The sequence below is a fragment of the Mesocricetus auratus genome, unplaced genomic scaffold (assembly GCF_017639785.1).
Source record: "Mesocricetus auratus isolate SY011 unplaced genomic scaffold, BCM_Maur_2.0 Super-Scaffold_100018, whole genome shotgun sequence".
Classification (NCBI taxonomy): Eukaryota; Metazoa; Chordata; class Mammalia; order Rodentia; family Cricetidae; genus Mesocricetus; species Mesocricetus auratus.
Window position 1 is genome coordinate 39,178,664 of NW_024429199.1, and position 22,778 is coordinate 39,201,441.

Sequence of the window (22,778 nt, forward strand, 5' to 3'; positions counted from 1 at the left end):
GTGAAGTTGGTTTTAGAAGCAGTGGATGTCCCTGGGAATGCTAAGGAGGACAAGGAAAAGGTTGGTATGAGCTTGCCCTTCTTAAATAATCTTAGCATTATTTTCACTTTATAATGATTGTGTTTCAAAGTCTAAGTCAGATTTCCCTTTGGTTACTAGGGTTTCAGAACTAGTCAAGAGTGCATAGACTTTTGAATCCTCCAGGGCAAGGGGGAAGAATTCTTGAGGAACTAAGAAGGTGAAAAAGCAAAAACAACCAGTTCCTTTAACCAAGACTTCAGCAGTTCAAGGCCAGGCAGTGGTGGTCCAAGCCTGTAATGGAAGCACTCTGGAAACAGAGGCAGGTGGATCTCTGTGAGTTCAAGGCCAGCCTGGTCTGCAGAGTGAATTCTAGGACAGCCAAGGCTACAAACAAAACCAAACAAACAAATATTCCTGTTTCAAAATGTTATAGCATTGACAACACAGCCATCTAAGGGACATTTGCATCAATCATGCAAGGACTATGAATGACCCTGGCCCAAAATAATCACTCCTGCTGCTTTTTCAGAGAGCCTGGGTTCGATTCCCAGTACCCTCTGGCAACTCACAATTATGCAATCCCAGGGGATCAGATACCCTAATCTGGCATCCGTGGGTACTGCAGGCGCATAGTATATAGACATGCATGCATGAAAAACACCTACACATATAAAAAGCAGATTTCAAGTGTTTTTAAAGGTAAAGTACCTTTCATGAGATAGAGGGGTTTCTGTGATAAATACTGTAGGCAGCTTGAAAACCCTTGCCTATTATCACTAATGGTTTTGTGCTACTCACTTTCCAATAGAGACACTAAATCATCAGTATTAACAGTATAAAGTACACTGAAATTACAAGCTGAGTTCTGAAGGAAATTAGGATATAAGAGAAGCATGTTTGTTCCTAAAAATTTAAGAGTACTGCTGATTCTAGCATGTCTGGGAAGTGCCTCATAATTCCTTTATTATTTAGGCTGGAGGCTCCTAAATCCTAGTAACAGCTGCATGGAATAGTAATCCCTATTCCAATAGGAATTTTTGTGACAACAGTGCTGAGTCACAAGAAAAGCTATGAGTTGTTTAAAGTGGCCAAGTCCTATAAGCGTTATTGTCCAAACAACTCACATAGTACCAACATATCGTTTGATCTTTATAGATGAAAATCCAGTGCAGTGTCTTAAAATAAACACAAGTAACTTCCAGAAATTTGTGTAGAGGGCTGGCATCACAGTGGTATTTAAGGAATCTGAACCTGTTCTGCAAGTGGCTGTGTTTTGTACTACCGTGAAGATATGGAAATGTAGTACATTGCAATGTAAAGTAATTGTGATAACTTCCTGATTTCTGCATTCCCTCTCTGACCCTTCTTCGGGGGGTTTCCTTTCAGAAGCAACTTTTCCATACTCATACTGCACGTTCCTTGTTAGCAGGAATCCAGAAGTGTTAGATTAAATGGGAAAGCTCTTAATGCATCCGGTCTTGGGGTCACAGATCAAAAGTGTCTAAGTCACATATTCTGGAGGTTAAGTCTGTCTGTGACAACAAGGAACTTTCTGTATGCATTCTTCATTTGCTGTTTGAATTGACAGCTTCCTTCCCAATAAAAATTCACTTAACACCTCCAAAAAGAAAAAAAAAATCAGGATCAGGGATCTGATAAGGGTAAACCCACTGGATTATGTGCATATTGGATCTTAGTTTGATTAAGCCATCTCTAACACATCTGGAGAAGTAGAGGAATTTGAACTATTAGTTTTAGGTATTTTGAATTTACCATGAATTTTGTCATGTGATGATATATGCTTAAGCAGTGCCAATTGATACATGTGAGAGTGAAATGTTTGCAATTTATTTCAGACCCTAAATGAGTGAAAACAATTCAAAATGGGCAGTGGCTCTGGGTGTGTGACAGTTAAAAGACTTTAGCCCCACTAGGAAGAACTTAAAACCTTAGTTACGAGGCTGACATACTTAATATTAACTCACTGACAACACCTGGGTTTTGGTGGGGGCTGACTACTGCAGCCTGTGCCTTTCTTGCTGCTAATAGTGAAGAAGCCTGTCAGAGGTAGGTGGAGGAGAAACACCGTAAACAGGACAGCCAGGACCTTTCATTTCTTCCACAGAACAGCCTCTAAGGGTACCCTTGGACACCATAATTTCAATTTCATAAACATGGAAAGTTACTTCGCTAAAATATAGGAGTTTTGTTTTTTCTAGACATCTTTTAGAAGTGACATAATTAAAAAAAATCTGGTTCTCCCATTTTTCTAGTAATTTTTCTGGCTTTGTTTCCCTCATTTTATGCCCCCCCCCAAGTTTTCTAAGCTTTCTCCCCGTCCACCCATTTTTTCTTTTTTTTTTTTTTAATTAACTTATGCTTTACATTCGAGGCTCTCAGGGTTAAATAAGTGAACTATCAGTTGATCTAGATTGCCCTTTATGCTAGCATGTTTACCCAACCAGGCTGAAGCCCAGCTTCCTCCAAACAAGAGGGAATTCCCCAGCAAACTCCCTTTGAAGTGAAGTGAACCCTCAGCTCTCCTTGGTCTCCACCCACAGGGAAGATCTTGGACACACAGTACTCTCTGTGGGACCATCCTGTAGTCAATCTGTGTGGACACATCCTATAGGTTCTGCTTCTCTGGGGAACTGATAAAGAAGCCTGCCAAGGCTTATTATCCAGTAAATTTTGTTCACACTTTAACAGGAGGCTTTTTGCTTATCATGCCCCATGGGTTTGAGGAAAGGCCCATGCTACCAGCTGCAGGGAACCCAGGAACTCCTCCATCATTGAGTGGGCTATGCTATGCCCTACAACAGGCCTGACTCTATCGTGTGGAAGGGGGCACCTTGTAAGGGTGTGCTTTCACTAAAAACTTCCTGTAGGCCATTCTCTCAGTCCTACTGTATCTAGCTTATCACTTGCTAATTCCACTGTCAGATTCTCTTTACAGCACATTAACATAAATATTTCTGCTTAGTATTTGAAACTTTTGATCACCTATTAAATATTTTGCATAAGAACAACCGTCTTCCTTTGTGTCTAATTTTTTATAGAGAAGAGTCCAGGAACTGTTAACTTCTATTCCCCAAGAGAATACCAGTTAAGTCTTTGCACATGCCAGGCATTGGTGGCGCACGCCTTTAATCCCAGCACTCGGGAGGCAGAGGCAGGCAGATCTCTCTGAGTTCGAGGCCAGCCTGGTCTACAGAGTGAGTTCCAGGACAGCCTCCAAAACAATACAGAGAAAAACTAAAAGAAAAGAAAAAAGTCTTTGCACACAGTGGATTTGCTGGAAGGTTTTCCTAGTCTATGTAGAAAAAGCTTTATGGAGCACTTAGTCTTTTCTGGAAATCATTTCCACTAGAGACTCATAATCCGCATAGTCCTTCAGTGACTGGATCATGTCATCCAGTAGACAGTCTCCTTGCATGAAGCTCTCAAGGTCATGTAGTGACTTGTTTATTCTGTGGTCTGTGACCCTGTTCTGTGGAAAGTTGTATGTCCTTATTTTCTCTGATCTTCCTTTAGTTCCAACCTAAAGAAACAGATACGAGACACATTAGGATCCAGGAGGCCTACAGCAATGCAAGAACCAAGTCTATAAATCCTTGACTCCCAGATGACATGAGGAATGGTACAGAGAAAAGAAGGTAGACTTCGAAGCCAGATTCAGTATCTGAGACCTGCCTCTGCCCTTCAATACTCTATGGCTTAAGTCTAAACTTTAATTTCCCTTCAGCGAAATACTGATGACATAATGACAGAGTCTGGCAAATGGCTGATATTTAAACAGTAGAAGCAGCATATTTATGTGTATGTGTTTGTGTCTCAGAGGATTCCTGTCATCCAGGAGTGGTGACAGGGTGATGGGTGGTCATAATAAGGAGTCATGGGAGGACTGTGTACCCCCTGCTCCCAGTATTCTTGCCTCCATTAGTTCAAAGGATTAAAAGCTGAGCAGGGACTTGGTACACGCTGACAAATCTGAGAAAAATGTCTTTGCCTACAGAAAACAGGATAAAGCTGGACATAGGTACTGCCCTTATAATAAAAACATAATAACATAAAAACCACAGTACCCATGTTTTGTCTTTGTGTTTCTTAAATTCATTTTTACCTGGATCTTTCTAGCGTTGTATCTTTTAGTAGTTTCTTCCTCTAGATGCATGCTGTACAGCCTTGCACGTAACTTTTTCATAGCCAGCTCCCTGTTCTTCAGCTGAGATCTCTCTTGCTGGCATTCAGAAACGACACCTGAATCGTGTTATAAGAATTACAGAAGGTTATTATGGAAGACTATTTCTGTCCTTTCTTTTTTTTTGTTTGTTCTTTTTTGTTTGTTTGTTTTTTGTTTTTTCAAGGCATGGTTTCTCTGTGGCTTTGGAGGCTGTCCTGGAACTAGCTCTTGTAGACCAGGCTGGTCTTGAACTCACAGAGATCCACCTGCTTCTGCCTCCCGAGTGCTGAGATTAAAGGCGTGCGCCACCACCCGGCTAAAAGGATTATATACTGCCTAGTAGAACCGTGCTTTCAAGTATTACTAGACTACTGGGTGGCTTGTGAGTGACAAGGACGTCTGCTTTATTTGCCTCAGGCACCCTTAACTAGAACAAATTGTTATAGTTCCTGTTAACCAGTAGTTGAGACTGGTAGGCAGGTAGGGTTTTGTTCTTTTAACTACAGAAAATGGTTAAATATTGAGGTAACAAGTGGGGGCTATAAATAGAAATAGATAAAAAAGGAAATAAACTACAGAGCTAGTTCCAGGACAGCCTCCAAAGTCACAGAGAAACCCTGTCTCGAAAAACCAAAAATAAAAAAATAAATAAAACAATCCTTTTGCCCAATTATCTAGATTCAAATCGCCTTGGACTTTACAGCCTCAATGGCAAGATGCTCCTAAAATTGTATCTAAAACTGCATTCATGTATTGTGTTTCTGTGTAAGGAGTCCAATGTTTTTATTGCCTCTAGGATCCTTGTTACTATCTTAGCCCTAAGCTAGTGATTTAGAACTGAAAATTATTCAGGTAATTATCTCACTGAGGTTTCTTTGGAAATAGTGAAATCTATTAAGTATATATTTCAAAACCCAATTGGCAGGTGGCAGGGCTCTGTTCTCTTCATGGTAACTACAGGGTGAGTCATGTGTTTGCCCTCTTGCTGGCTTTGTCATTATCCTACACAGCATCAGCTACAGGACCCAGAGAATCAAGTGATTAGTTAAGAGCCCGTAATGGTTTCCTTTCTTCTGGCAGCTGAAGGTCTGCTTCGGTGGGAAATCAGTCAGTCCCCCAGAAGTTGACCTTGCTTCAGTCTCGCGTTGACAAGCACCGTGCGTACCTGTAGGAAGGTGAACGATCCGAACGGCACTGTCTGTGGTGTTTACATGCTGGCCTCCAGCTCCACTTGCTCTCTTAGTGTCAATTCTCAAATCTTTAGGATTAATCACCAGTTTAATCTATACATACAAAGAAAATGGGTCTTGTTCATATGAAGCAGAGGCAGACACCCACAGCTAAACACTGAACTGAACTCCTGGAACCCAGTTGTAGAGAGGGAGGAATGATGAGCAAAGGGGTCAAGACCAGGCTGGTGAAACCCACGGAAACAGCTGACCTGAACAAGGGGGAGCTCATGGACCCGAGATTGATAGCTGGGAAACCAGCATAGGAATGATCCAGGCCCCCTGAACGTGGGTGTCAGTGAGGAGGCTGCAATCTATGGGGCCTTGGATAGCAGATAAGTATTTATCCCTGGCATACAAATGGACTTTGGGAGCCCATCCCCCATGGAGAGATGCTCTCTCAGCCTGGATACATGGGGGAGGGCCTAGGCCCAGTCTGGGATGAAATGACAGACTTTGAAGATTCCTCCCCATGGAAGGCCTCACCCTCCCTGGGGAGTGGAGGGGTGATGGGGTGGGGGGTTGGGAAGGCTGGTGGGAGGTGGAGGAGGAGGGGAGGGTGAGGAAGCTGGGATTGACATGTCAAGCAAGCTTGTTTCTAATTTAAATAAAAAAGGAAGAAAAGTTGGAACTTCAAAAAACAACTGCATGTACCAACTGTCTTCAGATGAGACCTACACAGTGTAAATACATGCCATACGTAGAATCTCAAACAATTTAAAACGGTTTAAGAATAGGCAGTAGTTAGGATATTATTTTTCTTTTTTAAATGAGTAAGGAACAAAAGCAACAGTCCCTAATCCTCAGAAGTTGAGCTTCTTGCCTCACAAATGATACAACTGGGGACAGTTAAAAACAAGACACTGGACTGAAGAGATGGTGAAGAGCACGTCCTGTCCTTACAGAGGACCTGACTGCGGTCAACACATCAGCTGGCCCCCAGGCTCCCTTAGCGTCAGCTCCGGCGGATCCGTGCCCTCTTCCGGCCACCTATATACACATCCACACACGTAGTCACAATCGTTTTTAAAAGGCAGAAAATGTACAATTTTGCTGAATTAAAAAATTTAGCAGATGAAACAAAAAATAATAGCAGTTTGAGTACATGTAACTGTTTTAGGGAGGGAGGTGATGTGTTTTTTTTTTTTTTTTTTTTTTTTTTGGTTTTACGAGACAGGGTTTCTCTGTATTGTTTTGGAGGCTGTCGGTCCAGCCTGGCCTCCAACTCACAGAGATCTGGCCTGCCTCCGCCTCCCGAGTACTGGGGTTAAAGGTGTGCGCCACCACTGCCCGGCGTGGGGGATGTGGTTTTTAAAATATTATGATTTGAAGGCAAAGATCATGAAGCCCAGGGTCTGCATTCCATGAACACTGGACTCAAACAGAATGGTGCCCACCCCAGAAATATCTTCAGAAGCACCATGTTTCAATATGTCTGCTTGGAAACAACTAAATACTGCTCGATGGCATGTCAGTCATCTTGCAGTAAGAAAACCACTGAGTGGAAAGAAGAGCCAGACAGCCTCTAGCCCTCACTCCCGTGTCCTGGAAGTTGTCAGGCCTCCTGACATTGACTCTGTTGCCTGTCCTCAGCTCTTATGTTCCCCATCAGGCTTCTCACAGATACCGAACGCACGAATGAAAGTCTTTCAACTCTAGCGTACTTCTAAATAGTACTTTTTCTTAAAAACAGTAGGCAGAAACCCTCAATTCATTCATATTCCATTTTTGAAGCTCCATTTCTATGCTTTACCTCGGTCGGCTGGGGCAGAATCGCCACCGTCATGGTGCTGGTGTGGATGCGGCCTTGCCTCTCTGTCTTCGGCACTCTCTGGACTCTGTGCACGCCTCCTTCAAATTTCATGAGTTTATAAGCTTCCAGACCTCCAATGCTGGCTGACGCATGCCTCAGGCCGCCTTGGAAACAGGGAGAAATGAATTCTTTTTACCACTCTGCCACGCATAAACAATTGACCGTCTCGTGCTTTCTCATGAAATATAGTTAAAGAGCCAGAAAATAACTGTAAGTGTGGAGTACAAGCACACTGCAAAACTTTGGCATGTCTGTGATATCCAGGGTTTCAATACATAATCCTTAACTTTTTAAAAGACTTCATTTTATGTCTGAGTGTTTTATAACTCTGCACATGTATGAATGTGTGACAGGTATGTACCAGGTGCATATGGAGTCAGAAAGCAGCATCAGACCCATTGGAGATGGACTTATGGGAGGTTGTGAGCTACCATGTGGGGGCTGGGAACTGAACTGAAGTCCCCTGCAAGAGCAGCCAGTGCTCTTAACCACTGAGCCAGCTTTCCAGCGTCTTAACAAATAATGCTTGTGTTCAGCTATTAAATTACAGTGCTGGTGAATTCACAGCAGTAACAGCTAAAAGACCACCATTTTGTTTTCTTTTTGAGACAAGTTCTCCTGTAGCCCAGGCTAGTCCTGAACAGTGTAATTAATTCTCTTACCTCAGCCTCTTGGGTGCTAGGATTACAGATGTGAGCCCAGAGTATCCTAAAACCACTTCTCAAAGCTGCAAGTGATTATCATGGAATGGCTTGCTATCATATTTTACAGGAAATTTCAAGATTATATTTTTTATTTAAAATCATTAGACGAATAATGAGCATATAACTACTTCTTGCCAACCCGTTCCCAGGACACACTGTAGATAAATAGATGCTTTACAGAAACAAATGAATCCACCTCCAACTGGGCTGTTTAGACTCATCTAAGAAGCAACTTCAACTGCGAGAAGCGCTTTTCCTGCACGGCCTGTGTTTCGGTTCTTGCCTCCACAGTCCAGCCTGGAGTTTCTGCCCGGATTTCCCTTCATGGTACTGTAAACTGAAGGATGAACAAACTCTTTCTTCCCCAAGTTGCCTTTGGTCATGGAGTTTATCACAGCAATAGAAACTAACTAAGAGACTGACCTAGTTCACTTGGGAAATATTCCAGTGTTTCGAAATGCCATCTTCTAAATGCAGCATACTGCTGGTACATGTCAAACATCTCAGAAGTGAAAAGCATGGCTTCCTGACCACCCACACCCGCAGTCACCTCCAGGATCAAGTCACTCTCATCTGTTTCTTCTGAAGGAACCAAAAGTGAGATGATCTGTAAATACAAAGACAGCACCTTCCCGTAACTAAGAACTATTCGAACTAATGCCCAAAGCTACAAAATTAGAGAATTTAGATATGTAACCTACATTTCTTTAAACACATCATTTAATATTACTCTTCAATTCAGTTTGCTCATCTTGCTAACTAAAAATGTATAATGTATATCTTCCATTAAGGTATTAATTTTCAGTTGCATTTTAAATACTACAAAATACATCTCCTTGTGATGGGTTTGTTCTTATTTCTTCTTGGAATTCTTCCTTTTGTGTTTGGATGCTCCTGCCTCTGCCTCCTCAGTGCTGGCAAGACAGGTGTGCACCACCACACCAGATTTTACATGGTGCTGGGACTGAACTCAGGGCCTCATGGTGCTGGACAAACCCTCCAATAACGAAGCTACACTCCCACCTCCTACTTTGGGAATCTTCTATGCTTTCTATCGATTCACTAGTCAGGTAGTTTGGAATTAAATGCAGGGATCAGGAACTAAATTAAATACCACATGTAGAATGCAAAAGAAATTCTCCTCTCTTGAAATACAAGACTAATATGGAAGGAAACCAGAGGCCTTCATCTTGCATTTGTCAGTTAAGCTTCTTTAACACGGGAAAGAAAACTTGACTTTGGATGTTTAGGTCTGGCACTCCATCAATGCCAATATAAAAGCCACGTTCTTGCCCCTGGGAAGACAATTTGCCATCATTCTACAATCTTTCCTTTCTACTGTCTATCTACAGTGAAAAAGAAAAAAGCAAAAGCAGATTTGCCTTGTCTTTTTGCCTTCCCAGTAAGAGCTGGCACATGAATTTATCAGTGAGAGCTGTACAGTACACAACTCCTGTAACATGAAAAATTTGGAAGACAGGAAGCATATCTTTTTCTGTTTGAAAGTTCCCTTTGACACTGGTAATCCCTTCATGGAGTGTGCATACTAGAGAAACATCACACTGTAGTTATCACTTGTACAAACAAAAGCTAAAAATAAAAATAAAAAAAACAAATAGTCTATAGAGTTGGAGGGATGGAGATAGCTCAGTGGTTAAGGACAATGACTATTTTTCCAGATAACCTGGGTTCAGTTCCAGGACCTACTTTATCAGGCAACTTACAACCTTTGTAACTCCATTTCCAAGGGATGTGATACCTTCCTCAGGCTTCTAACAGCATCAGGCATGTTTGTGGTGCACAAACACATTAGCAGACAAACATTCACACCAAAGTAAAGAAAAAACAGTAACAAACGTTCTATCTAAATAGTGACAGGCTGTTTTTCTGGACTCTTTCATAAACTTGTAATGAAATGCATAAGGAATAACGGCATAGATGTTTTATTCTTTGCATACATACCGTACCTGATGCTTCAGCTGAGTTATTTCTTTTTGACACACAGCTATTTCACTCTCTGCAAGTTTCTTTAAATCTTCATTCTCATCTAGGATAAAGAGCAGCAATTAAGTGTTTCTTAATTAGTGTTGAATTTATATCCACAAAAACCATAATAATAGACTTTAAGAGAAAAAAATTAAGGGATGGAGAAATGGCTCAGCAATGAAGAGCTCTTGCTATTCTTGCAGAGAATCTAAGTAAGTTCCCAGCACCCAAATGTTGGCTCACAACCATCTCTGATTCCAGTGCCGGGGGATCTGACACCTTCTTCTTACCTTTGTGGGTATGCATATGGTACACATGTATACACAAAGGCAAAACACTCATACACATAAAGCTAAATTTCAAAAATGTCTAGTGGTTTGATCTGATATGTCTGAGTACTTGCCTACGCGTGTGCGTGTGCGTGTGTGTGTGTGTGTGTGTGTGTGTGTGTGTGTGTCTCGCAAGTGCATGCTGTACCCACAGAGGCCAGAAGGGGGGTGCTAAACCACCTATGACAAGGGTTATAGACAGCTGTAGGCTGCTGCATAGGTGCAGGGAACAAAATCTGGGTCTTCTGCAAGGGCAGCAAGTGCTCTTCACAGTTGGGCTCTCTCCAGCCCCAATACGTAGACTCAATGTACCAGGCTAAGCTTTACAATACCAATGGATATACATTTAACTAGTTCGAATGCCCAGGAGAGGCACAAGAGGGTTTAGCAGCTAAGCCAAAATTGAAAGCTATAGTCTGAAGTTAGTCTTGGTGAATGTTTCCTTCAGATAAAATAGGTACCCTACAGAACATGTGCTGGAGTGTTTACATGTAATATTCCTCCCATTTCTGTTTTTATGATTGTCTGATCTTTGAGTTCTCACTTTTGACTTAAAGATCTACTTTCTCATTCCTGTTTTTCTATTCTGTGGACATGTGCAGCTTAGGGAAGGGGATTACAAACTGTTTTCTCTCTGAAACACTTTTTAGTATCTAACCCACCCTCTCTAACTATTAAGGCTCACCAGCTTTCTCCTGTGCCATAGTTCTCCTAGACCAATATAGCATTCTGTACCAGTATCCTTATCGGTTTATTTTTACTACCCAAATATTCATTCAAAGGCAAAGCTCTCCTCCCCCAAGAAAACCCAACTTTTGTACCTGTATCTTAAATTAAAAACAGAACTCATTGTGATTATGGAAGCTGCCCCCCACTGTAATTCCACCCTAGAATTTGTACGCTGTAATCACAAATCTTGTTTCTCAGTGTCTTGAAGGTCAGCTCTGCCTACCTACCACTATCTATGCTTTGGATAGTAAGCAGCTTCCTCCCCACTCATTTTTTTTCTCCACAGTAGCTTCGCAGTGGACTTTCCCTACATAAGGCCACTTCTTTGCCTAAAATGTAAGACAGAAACAATTCTAATCCTTCGTCTTTCTGGTTTCCTGTTTCTTTTCCGTTGCCATCTTCCATAACCTATTCCATGCTTACTTGTCAGATACCTTTATCCAAGTCGATCACATTAGTCTTCTATCCACTTCCCTTATGCCACCTAACTACCTCTTTCTTGCCTTCAGAGATGCACTTAAATGCTGCTTTATGCTTTTCAGCACTCTTCTTTATTAAAGTCCTTACTATGCATGTGTTTGTATATGTGTGCGCGCACGCGAATGTGGAGCCCCAGGGTTGATGTCAGGAATCAACCTCAATCCCTCTTCCCACTTTATCCAGTGACACAGGGTGTCTGAATCAAGCCTAGAGTTCCCAAGTGTGGTCTACTGGGCAGACATCTCTGGAGGCTTCAGTGAGGCAGACACTTCGGTGTCCTACTTAAGACTCGAGTGCAGGGAAACGTGCTGAGAACTCGGAGTTCCAGGTCTAGGGACTCTAACTCTACAGTGCATGACACCTCAGACCGCAACGGGTCAAAACCATAAAGTCACCGGGCTGCAGAGCCTGTCGCAGGGACTACTTGGTCTTTCCTGAGCATCTAAGCTGCCAGGAGAGAAGGGTAGGCAACCAAGAACTTGAGTAACTTCTGAGGACTGACGGGCAGAGCACCGGGTCAAGGGAGCCCTGCAGAGCCTGCGGGAGGATATCAGAACGCTAGTGACGAGATCGGGGCCGCAGATGACTCCCAAACCCTCTGCGGCTGGCGGCTTACCATGCAGCAGGGACTCGGTGTCCCGCAACTCCCGCTCCTTCTCGCTGAGCAGCCGGGCGGCCGCCGCCAGCTGATTCCCCCCGGCGTCCAGACCCCCGGCCCCCGAGCCTGCCCGGCGATCCAGGAAGGCCCTTAGGGGCCCTTCCCGGGCAAAGAGCTCCTCGGACGGCGGCGCAGTGCGGCTGAGGCCGCGGAGAGCCCACAGGCGTCGGGCACCTCTCAGGAACCCACTCCGCATCCTGGCCGATCGCCCACCGTGACCGAAACAACAGCAAAGCTATACCGGGAATTCGGATCCCCGGCCTCAAGGCAGGTTTTTAAAAGCTCTGCCGGAAACGTTGCGAGAACTTCCGGCAAAGCGTGGGAGAGCCGCTCGGTTTCCAAAAGCCAAAAGGTAAAGGGGCGGGGCGATCAAAAGCGTTTGCCCCGCCTCCAAAGGGGAAGCTCCGGTGCCTCGGCCGCACCTCCCGGGGGTGGGGGAATCTCCGCTTCCTCAGCCCGGCCTCCAAGAGGAGGCTCCGACGTCTGGGTCCGGCCTCCAAGGGTGGGGCTTCAATGTGCCTCCTTCTCCCGCACCACCTCCCCGGTGGAAGCTCGGATGCCGCAGCCTGGTCTCCATCTCCGAGAGGTGGGAGGAGACCTCCAAGGCCTCGGCCCTTCCTCCGGACGGAGCTCCACCGCCTCAGTCCCGCCTCCAGGGGGGAGCTCCACCGCCCCAGTCCAGTTTCTATGGGCGGAGAACCGCCGCCTCGACTCGACCTCCACGGGACCGCTCCGCTACCTAGGAGCTCCCGGGGAGGCAGGGGTTACGCCAACGCCTCGGCCACGCCTCCGGGGAGGAGCTCCAACGCCTCGGCCACGCCTTTGAAAGGAGCGCCAACTCCTAGGCCACGCCTCCCTCCGGGGAGGAGTTTCAAGACCTCGACCCCGCCTCCGGGGAGGAGCTCGACCTCTTCAGCTCCGCCCACAGGCGGAAGCCAGACGCCTCGGACCCGCCTCTACTTCGGGGTGGGGGGCTCAGGCTTCGGAGTTCAGCGCCTGTCCCCGCCTCTAGGCGGGGCTTTGAGGCCTCGGCCCCGCCCCTAAGCCTACGCGAAAGTCTTGACCCCGCCTCCGGGCTGAGCTTGGACGCGCCCCCAAGCCAAAGAGAAGGCTTCTGTTCTGGAGTTGTTCTTCACAGCGGGAATACTCTCTCTTAGCTTGCTCAAGGCTCAGTCTCCAGCTCTGCAATGAAAAAATATCAAAAATCTGCCTCTAGTATTAATCCCATCCTCTTAACTGCTAACTGATGCGTTCGCAGCTTCAAAAGACTTAACCACAGAGAAGTGGATAACAGGAAGTGAATAAATGCAGCCATGCCAGTCTTGGGAAAGCAGGGCTTGAAGCTCAGTCTATGAACTCTATTGGATTACTAGCTGTGGGTTTTTGTTTGTTTGTTTTTACGGCAGTGGTTCACTGTTGATCAAACTATCCTCGTTGTGGAACAAAATGGTAAAGAATGGGTTAAGGTGAAAACTAATTAAAACTATCACAAATTTTCAAAAAAAAAAAACCAACGAATTTTGCATCGTATCTAATCAATCCTTAGCATCAAATACAAGGGTACCAAAATGAAGAAATAAAGTGGCCTTTCACATAACAGCAAGCGTTTTCAGTGCTTCAAATTTCCCGTATTCTTGTGTATTCAAGTGGCACACTGTGTAAATGTTTTGTTGTAAGGTGCAGGTTGGGACCGGTTTTGTTTTTATTCCACCCTGAGTATAGAAAAGCATCATCATGTGGTTTTTCTGTCAGGAAAAGTTATTTCTAACTCTAAACTCAATTTTGAGGTTATTTTTTTCTGCCATAGAGATTTGAATTTACCGTGAGAAATCCCTCCACTGCACTCTTGAAGACACCAGTTATTTCAGAATATATTTTATTACTTACAAAAGGTACTCTAATGTTACACAATGATGGGAAGAATCCACCCAGGACTCGTACTCCGACAGTGGAACGCCAATGAACAAACAATAACTTGTCTAAGGATACATGGGAGAATTCTTTATTAATTCAAAACATCTTAAGAAAATCAGTGTAATGCATGTGCATTTCACAATGATATCCATAAATTTCCACAATATAGCTAAATGAAGACACTTGTTATTTGATTTACTTTGAAAACTCAGATACACTTAGCGGGAGATGTCTGAGTTTTCTTACATTATTGTCATGCTCAAATCTATTACATGGTAAAAATTGTAGCACTTTCAGGAAGTCTATTATTGTACATAGGTCAATGATTAAATCTACTCAATGGAATAAAAACCCAGAAAAACTTAAACTGCAAGAAAAAGAATCTGGATTATCTATTCAGTTATGAGTACCCACAGTTATTTTGGTATTATGAAATAGCCAAGCATGGTTACTCTTATATTCATGTACTCAGAAACTTTGTGGTCCACTAATAAATGTATTGGAAATAGATTACTAAATAGAATGAGCATGGAAGTAAGAAATTGTACACATCCAAAATGACAAATTTCACAGAATCAATTCATTAAAATACATTTTAGTATTTTGCAAATTCTTTAAAACCATACACAAGAAACGCCGTGACACACAGGTTAAAGCTAGAGGGACAACTTCAGTCTTCCAACACTTCAGTGTTGTATGCATTGCTCAGTGGAGAGTAGATAGGAGAGCATTAAACACGAGTAATAAGTAACCTCTTGCTACAATGAACGAGACTAAAATGTTTAAACCCAGCATGTTTGCAGGATCTAGGTAAATATACAGGGTGTGTCAGGGACAGGGAAGTCAGTATCGCTTTCACGTGACGATTCAAGCTAACACTGGTTTGGAATTTGACCCATCTCACTTCCTAATTCACTGCATTTTCTTTATAGTATTTGTTGGAGATTCTTAAATGGAGCGTAGCATTAGTGCTAAGATGTCTGCCAGAGTTGTTTTTATTTGTTTGTTTGCTGTTTGTTTGTTTTTCTTGCCCAGTAAGTGCAGAGTCTGTTTACCTCTAAGACACACACCCTCCCTGCATGTGCATCGATTGACAGCCGAGAGGTTGCAGTTTAACAGGATGCTTTAACCAGGTGATAGGTGAACAGCAGCAAGAGGAGCTCAAAACAAGAGCACTCAGCCTGCTGTCATGTGCCCTTGGCGTCACGTAATAAACGTAGTTACTATCATCACAGATTCATGATGGAATTGACCAAATCACATTAATATTAAAAACATGTTTTTGTAATGGTGCTGTATGGAATTACATTTCTCCCTATCTCCCACTCACATACTTGATATATTGGTAACTTATTTGATTTTATATTATTCCTATCGCTGGGAATGTTAATTTTATTGCCTGTGTCTCCATCTTGTGTGTGTGTGTGTGTATGTGTGTGTGCGCGCATGCGCATGCATGTTCCTATTTAGATTTTTCAAGTATGTTTCAAATAATAAATGAAGTAGAGAGCACAGGGAAAGTCAGTGGTAACAAATGAGAACAAGATTTAACAAACATGTGTATGAAAATGTCATAATGAAACCCTTTTTTGTATAAGATAACTTTAAAAACTTAAAGGGAAAATTTGGGGGAAAGCACATTAAAATGGCATTGGCTACAGCCTTTCCTAAAAACTGTGGCCTGAAGAACTACAATAAATTATCACATGCAACATCATTGTTCCCATGGCCACCCACCCCATAGTTAATATTTTCAGATGAAGAGAAAGATTCAGAAAGAATAATGACTTTCCTACTATCTCTGGTCATAAATACCACTTGAGATCAGCTCAGGCATTTCAAAAGGAAATGTGCCCAAACCTTAGGTGGTTTGCTTAATTATCGCTTTAAAACATGCAGCTCTAACTATTTAAAAAGCAGAAATGCTGTAAAAAGGAGTAAATACACAGAAAATTTTGTAACAGGAAACATTTAGTACAAGACATAAGGGGAAGTTGAATTTCAGATTATACACACAACATTGAGATATTACCTTTGGTTATCATTATCAGTGCTTTCGATAACTGATTTTCCCAACTTGAAGCTTTTGCCACAAGAACCGAATGAGTCCCCAGCCAGCCCCATTTGTCCGACTAAGGCAATACTCCATTTCTTCAGCGCTTTCATGAGAATGATGGTCTGGAATGTTCACTTAAACTGATGGGAAAACGTGCCACTTATAACTGTTAGAACTATATCTATAAGAGTCGTTTGTTTTGAACACACAGAGAAATCAAAGTTTGCTGTTGGGAGTCAGTGCCTTTCCATGCACTGAGTTGCATTGATGCTGTAAATCTCCCAGATACATTCTGAAGTAAGGTTTGGGATGTTTTAGTGGTAAATGTTTGCAGTTGTGGCAAAATTATTACACATGGTATACTCCTTTCTAAGGATGGCATTGTATATTGACCAGAAATTTAAAACCAGAAAAGAATACTCAAGTAGATGAAAAATGTACTTTGGAGATCGGTCATTAACTGGCAATCTAAATACATAGGCAAGCCAATATTTTGACATTCTTTCCTATTTCAAAATAATATGCTAATATATGAAGCTTGAAATATTCAAAAACCATGTTATGTTGGGTTGTAGGTATGTCTTCTAGCTGTTTAAAAACAAATTGGTGGTTTATTTGAAATTCTTTCCATTTAAAAATCTTCACCAAAGCACCTGATATTTTTTATTTGTTGCAAGTGTAGTTTCTACAATTACAATGTGACTTTTTTTTGGAGAAGATTAAGGAATTATAGAGAAAAAAGAATAGACTTAAATTGAGATTCAAGTATTATTTTAAATCAGAACGATAGGGAGAGACAGTCTTTATCTAATGCTACAGTCCTTTAACCCTGAACTATCAAATAAATACAGCACATACTTCATACTAGGAGGCATCGAAGGGCACTAATACAAGATCCAGGCACAGTGACTCACTGCTGGAACTGGTTATATAAACACTGTATGAATGTTTGAAGATAAAAATGTGACTCTCGCCGGGCATTGGTGGCGCACGCCTTTAATCCCAGCACTCGGGAGGCAGAGGCAGGCAGATCTCTGTGAGTTCGAGACCAGCCTGGACTACCAAGGGAGTTCCTGGACAGCCTCCAAAGCCACAGAGAAACCCTGTCTCGAAAAAACCAAAAAAAAAAAAAAAAAAGTGACTCTCGTGTTTCATAGTTTCAGTATCAGAATGCAGCTTTGCTTATATTCCTATGTCCCTTGTCACATTTGTGATAACCTCGGAGAACATCATAGTAAGACGGAGAGAGGGGAGTCATCCATCCAGTGTTAGCGTGTCTACGTGGAAGATCCACCTCCGAAGACCCCTGTCTTCCAGGCACGTCTATATACATCATCTACACCAACCTGCTTTTCTTCCCGTAAGAGATTCACCTATAGACAGGTACTAGAGAAAGTGCATTTGCTCTTCTGTGTGTATTAGCACACTCTAGCAAGAGACACAGTCATCTTGGCAGTCTAAAACACAAGGTGCTTTGTTTTAAAGTGCTAGCATTTCCCCAGGGAGCTATTTACTCACCAGGGATGAAGTCAAGCTTGAATAAAGCAAATGTTGTGCTCTTGATATGGTGGCAGAGACACCTGTTGAGGGCTTTTGTTTGTTTATTATAGCTGTGAGTTAAACAGAAGAAATCATACCGTACTTTAAAAACTGGCATAGGCGTAAGTCCACAGACACACTCTTCAAAACCTGAAACATTCTGAAATGAAATAAGGATCCCTCGCCCCCCCCACCTCCCGAAATAGCAGTTTAGCACAGAACTTCTCACGCAGCATGGCTAATGACACAGACTGTGCAAATGTGCTCTAGAACCTTCTCAACAAAACTACTTAATCAGGTTCCAGAAGACACAGCAACTTTAAATGCAAACACAGCAAATGCCCAGGTTAGAGATGAGTACTCTATATGAAGTCCCTTAATGTTTACATTTGGTAAAATATTAGATGCATTTTCAAACAGACAACCCACCAAATAGCCAGAGCATCTTGTAAAGAAAACCCATGATAGTAGGTCACCAGCATCCACAGTAACAACAGGAATATAAAGTCTACATTGAAAACAATTTCTCATGCAGGGTGTCATAGTATATTACACATCTCCTGGTATGCGCACCAACTCATTGTGCCTCAAACATGGAAACACATATGATGCCATACTCTATATGGGGGTACATATCATAGTAGCATAATAAACACTAATCAAGAAAATAATTAAAAGATTTTGAATGATGAGACTTCAAAATGGAAGCAACAACACTCTTTAAGTTTTCTTGACTCTTTAGGAAAAAATAGGATTTTTTTTGTAAACATCTTTACAACTATCTTTTTCTCAACATATTACTGAAACTATTCAAATAGTAGATATCTAGGTGACATGAAGAAAGCACACCTTAAATACACTAACATTTTCAGAAAAAAACAAGCATTTGCTAAAAGATGACTATTATAAGTATTTTCTATCTGCATTTTAACTATGTTTTCATAAATAATGTATTTAAAAGTGCTGAACATGGTAGCATAGTCAGCGACACCAGTGTAAACAGAACATTTTGTTTTCTACTCTGCAATTTTTTTAAAATCCCATTTTGTCAAACACTGCAACAGTTAAAATATTTGCATAGGGAATAGGTAATAGCCCTTTTAATCATAGCTCCTGAATTCTATATAAGTTAGAAAATCATACTCACTTAAAAAACAATTCTTGAAATGTTTTAAATGTATGGAAAAAGAAACATGATGCCAACCTTTCAAGTAAAATAAATTTAAAAAGAAAACTCCAAACTTTTCTTTTTAAAAAATATGTTTAATAAATTAAAAAATGAGAGGTAGTTAAAAATGACAAATAAAACCTATAATTTTATTATCATCCTTAATATAAGGCCAGTATTCTCAGTGGATATAAATCTTTGTAATTCTTCCATTTTTTAGATTACTTAACATTATATTCATTGAGTTTAAGATTAAAAAAATAGTCTTGGGGATATTGATATTGAAAGATAAGACCTTGATATAAATATGACGATTGTAATTTTGGCTTTGTGCACAATACGACACTGTTCTGAAGGTCAGAAATACATGCCACGGTCAGGTGAGTATTTCATGTGAGAGTTAATGTAATTACAAAAAATAATATTGGCAGCTAAAAGGTTTGAGCACTGTACTGCCTTCTAATTGTGGATGAGGGTTGATTGTTTTGAACAATATTAGAATAAATCTTTCTTGAGACACTACATGAAAACAGTTAAGGTCTGACATCAAAGGTTTTCATCTTCATAACTCCTTGTAATGTTGCTTAGGGAAAACTTAAGCTTTTCACTGGGTTATACGTTCAAGGCAAATACGCCACATGCCAGGTGCAATTCCTCAAGGTGTCTTTTGCAGTGCTACATGTAGGCATCCATTATGAAATCTTTTCCTTTATATTCCCGAATTGGATTATCAAGCATATTATTGTTCTTTTGCTGACACACATAAGTTTACACAATTATTTTAGAACCGGAGAGCCATTCTTTAATAAATTAATGACATCGTTGGACATTTGATATATACATAGACTCATTTCCTCTTTTATACCTAAAAACAGTATCGCTCTTGGGTTTTTCAACGAGATAGAATATCTTCGGATTGTTTTGTGCTTTTTAGATTTTTTCGTATCATTGCTAGGTTTGTTGTTGTTTTACATATCAAATCTTCTGTAATGAAAATGCTAGAGTTTGGGCAGTGAACAACCAGAGGAGTCTCAGACTAAGACCTCTCAACAGGCAGAGATAAACAGCAGCTCTTTCTTTTCATGGACAGGAAAATTGGCTTCAAAGTCCGCGTACTAAACATAGTATGTAGCATGGTTAAATATCACAGTTACATGTTTAAAACAGCCTTTTTTGTGTGTGTCAGATTATGCTTAGAAATGCAAACCACGGCCAGTTTGTTGGCAGTTGTTTCTAAGAGACCATATTGCACGAAAGTCCTTAAATACAGATATAAGGTACGCTACTGATTAAACAGTACAACTAAGTGGCAGACAAAGCAGTTCTCTTTGCGCATGCTGCCTCTGGAGATGCACTAGGAGTCTGTTCAGAGGACTAGGAACACAGTTTGCTTGCAAGTAGAACAAGGGTTGAGTCAGACAAACATAATTTGGCAACTCATTGTCTTATATAGGCTTTTCTCCAAACAGAATCAAGGATAACCTCGATAAAAATGGAGACAAAGACCCATGGCTGTCTCTCGACAGCAGCCCAAGGGTGCCAACCTGTGGTTCTCCAGGAACTCAATTTCTGATGCCATTTAGCAACTTCTCTGTCCCAGCCCTCTGAAATGATTTGGGTTTTGGCCTTTCAAATGAAAATTAAGATTCAGAAGAAGAGGTGGCAGTACTTTCAACAAAAGCTTTATAGATCTGCGAGTTCAAGAATCTTGGGAAAGAATCCCTGTGCATTAGGGTGTAGATCTGCAGCTGGGCATCTTCATACATGTGGGGGCTAGGGTCCAGCAGGTTCCTGTTGATCACCTCCCTAACTCGAGAGTCCAGGCTGACCTGAAAGGGAACAGACACGGATATGTCTGTGTGTTTTGCAAACGACATTTCAGAGAGGTTTCATTGATTAACTTATCCATATCTTAGCTGGACTCCACATTCTTCTTTGTTGGGAATTCTCTTTTTAAAAGCACGCTTTGTAAATGAACTCTTTACTTTTTTCCTTTTTCATGCCATATGAAGTCACCACCAACAGCAAAGTAACAAAATTGTAGAGCTTTTCCCCAAGATTGTTATCTTCTCTAAAGATATTTTTGTCTGTGATTGGCATTGGAGTTTAAACTGGTTCATCTCATTCTAGAACATCATTGTCAGGTGATATCCTGCCACACACACACACACGCACACACACATACACACTTAGATTTGCTCTTACTTTTAAACTTGAGAGAACTTTTTGTTTCAGTGGAGAAGAAAATTGAAGATCTGTGGCCAAGAAGAAAGGTTCATTTACTTCTTAACAGCATAGCGAAATCTAGTGTAACAATTACTTATTGGTGTCACATTAGTTATCTTAAGACAAATAAAGCCTAACTTATTGTTTTTTGAACATTAAAAGCAATGAAATATCATACTAAACACCATACAGCACAATATTAGGTACCCAGCACCAACAACATCTTTCCATTGGCCTTTTGGGACGTGAAATATTTACTCTTTCCTCCCACAAGTTGTTTTTGGTCCGTGTTTTATCACAGCAACAGAGAAGCAAGTTAGAACAGGTTTGTCAATCTGTAGCAAAAATATTGCTGGAGTATTCTGGAATACTAGTGACATTTCAATAATAAAGACTTCATTAGAAGTGAAACAGGCCGGGCGTTGGTGGCACACGCCTTTAACCCCAGCACTCGGGAGGCAGAGGCAGGCGGATCTCTGTGAGTTCGAGGCCAGCCTGGTCTACAAAGTGAGTTCCAGGACAGCCTCCAAAACAATACAGAGAAACCCTGTCTCGAAAAACCAAAAAAAAGAAAAAAAAAAAAAAAGAAAAAAGAAGTGAAACAGTTTAGGTCACACTTAGGGACATTTTATGTGTCTAAAAGGAGTGAGGGTAGAGAGGGTGGCATCATCCCACTGAGAACCGGGCTAGGTACTGACACCTACAGTCCAGCTCTAGGAGACTTCAGTTAAGTTCAAGAGGCTAAACTCTGGGAGGTGAAAACACCAGGTTTGGACATTTAAATGTGTATGTGGGCAGAAAGGCAAGGCAGGGTAGCCAGGGGAAGGGAAAGCATTCTAGAAGCCACTGTGTTTTCTGGGGGTTGGCAAACATATCTAGAGCTCCGATACCAAGGCCCCAACGGTCATCACATTATTGTAACCCTTTGATGGGAAAGTTCCTCAGGAGCAAATTAACTTTAAAATTTAATACGGCTGCTGAAAGTGTTCCTTATAGGTTCATTCAGATACTGGGAAAAACAGTCTTGCACTTCTGGTACACTGTACAGGAAGGAAGGTAATTTCTATTCTCCATCTCTGTCCAAGAGTTAGTGGTTAAAGAAAGGAGAGACCAAGACCTTCAGCACTGACAGAAAAAAAAATATCTCAGCCTAAGAATCAACAAGGACGCCATGGGGTTCTGTTTGTTTGTTTGTTTGTTTTGAGCCAACATCCAGAGAGAAATGTTTTCAAACTAGTATTTATGTGAAGAGCTGGGTGAAAGCTGTTTGCCATGGTCCAGTGTAGGCAGCACTTGGTGGTGTGGTGTGGGGATAGCTCTGTAGTTAAAGCACTTGTCTTACAACAGTGAGACCCAGAGTTTGGCTCCCCCTCCCAGCAACCCACAGAAATGCCCTGTGTATGAGGTAGCCCCTTGTGAGCCTCAGAAGCAGGGGACAAGAAATCCCTAGAGCAGGAAAGCTCAGGGTGTGTGTGGGGGGGGGAGCTCTAGGTTTGCTTGAGAGAATCCATCTTGATTATAAAGTGGCAGGGCAATTGAGGATGATTCCTAGTGCATGTGCACTGACAGGCTCGTGTACACGCACGCACGCACGCACGCACGCTCGCACGCTCGCATGCTTCAATGATCAGCTTTTCAGACAAATGACCCCAGGCGGCTCTCAGGCACATGGTCGTAGCATCATGGTTTAAAAAGCGCCACCTGCTTTAAAACATAGCAGCTTGCTTCTGCAGGACATTAGTT

General features: G+C 41.9%; 2 protein-coding genes across 4 annotated transcripts in view; both read right to left on the reverse strand.

The window, feature by feature from the left end:
• Positions 1-1,847: 1,847 nt before the first annotated feature.
• On the reverse strand, positions 1,848-12,467 carry Mtrf1l (mitochondrial translation release factor 1 like). Of its 2 annotated transcripts, XM_005065899.4 has the most exons (7): positions 12,091-12,467; positions 9,918-9,997; positions 8,374-8,557; positions 7,187-7,350; positions 5,370-5,487; positions 4,145-4,281; positions 1,848-3,562 (listed from the first exon to the last, which is right to left on the reverse strand). In XM_005065899.4, the coding sequence occupies exons 1-7, from the start codon at positions 12,326-12,328 to the stop codon at positions 3,362-3,364; spliced, it is 1,122 nt and encodes a 373-aa protein (XP_005065956.2). In that variant the 5' UTR covers positions 12,329-12,467; the 3' UTR covers positions 1,848-3,361. The 2 variants fall into 2 exon arrangements, with proteins under 2 accessions (XP_005065956.2, XP_021080273.2); XM_021224614.2 differs by lacking the exon at positions 12,091-12,467 and having other exon boundaries at positions 9,913-9,997.
• Positions 12,468-14,118: 1,651 nt separating this feature from the next.
• Positions 14,119-22,778, reverse strand: part of Rgs17 (regulator of G protein signaling 17) — an 81,713-nt gene continuing 73,053 nt past the window's right edge. For both annotated transcript variants that reach the window (XM_040758185.1, XM_040758186.1), the window contains exon 5: positions 14,119-20,638. In XM_040758185.1, coding sequence (XP_040614119.1) covers positions 20,450-20,638 — 189 coding nt within the window. In that variant the 3' untranslated portion in view covers positions 14,119-20,449. The remainder of the gene's footprint in view (positions 20,639-22,778) is intronic.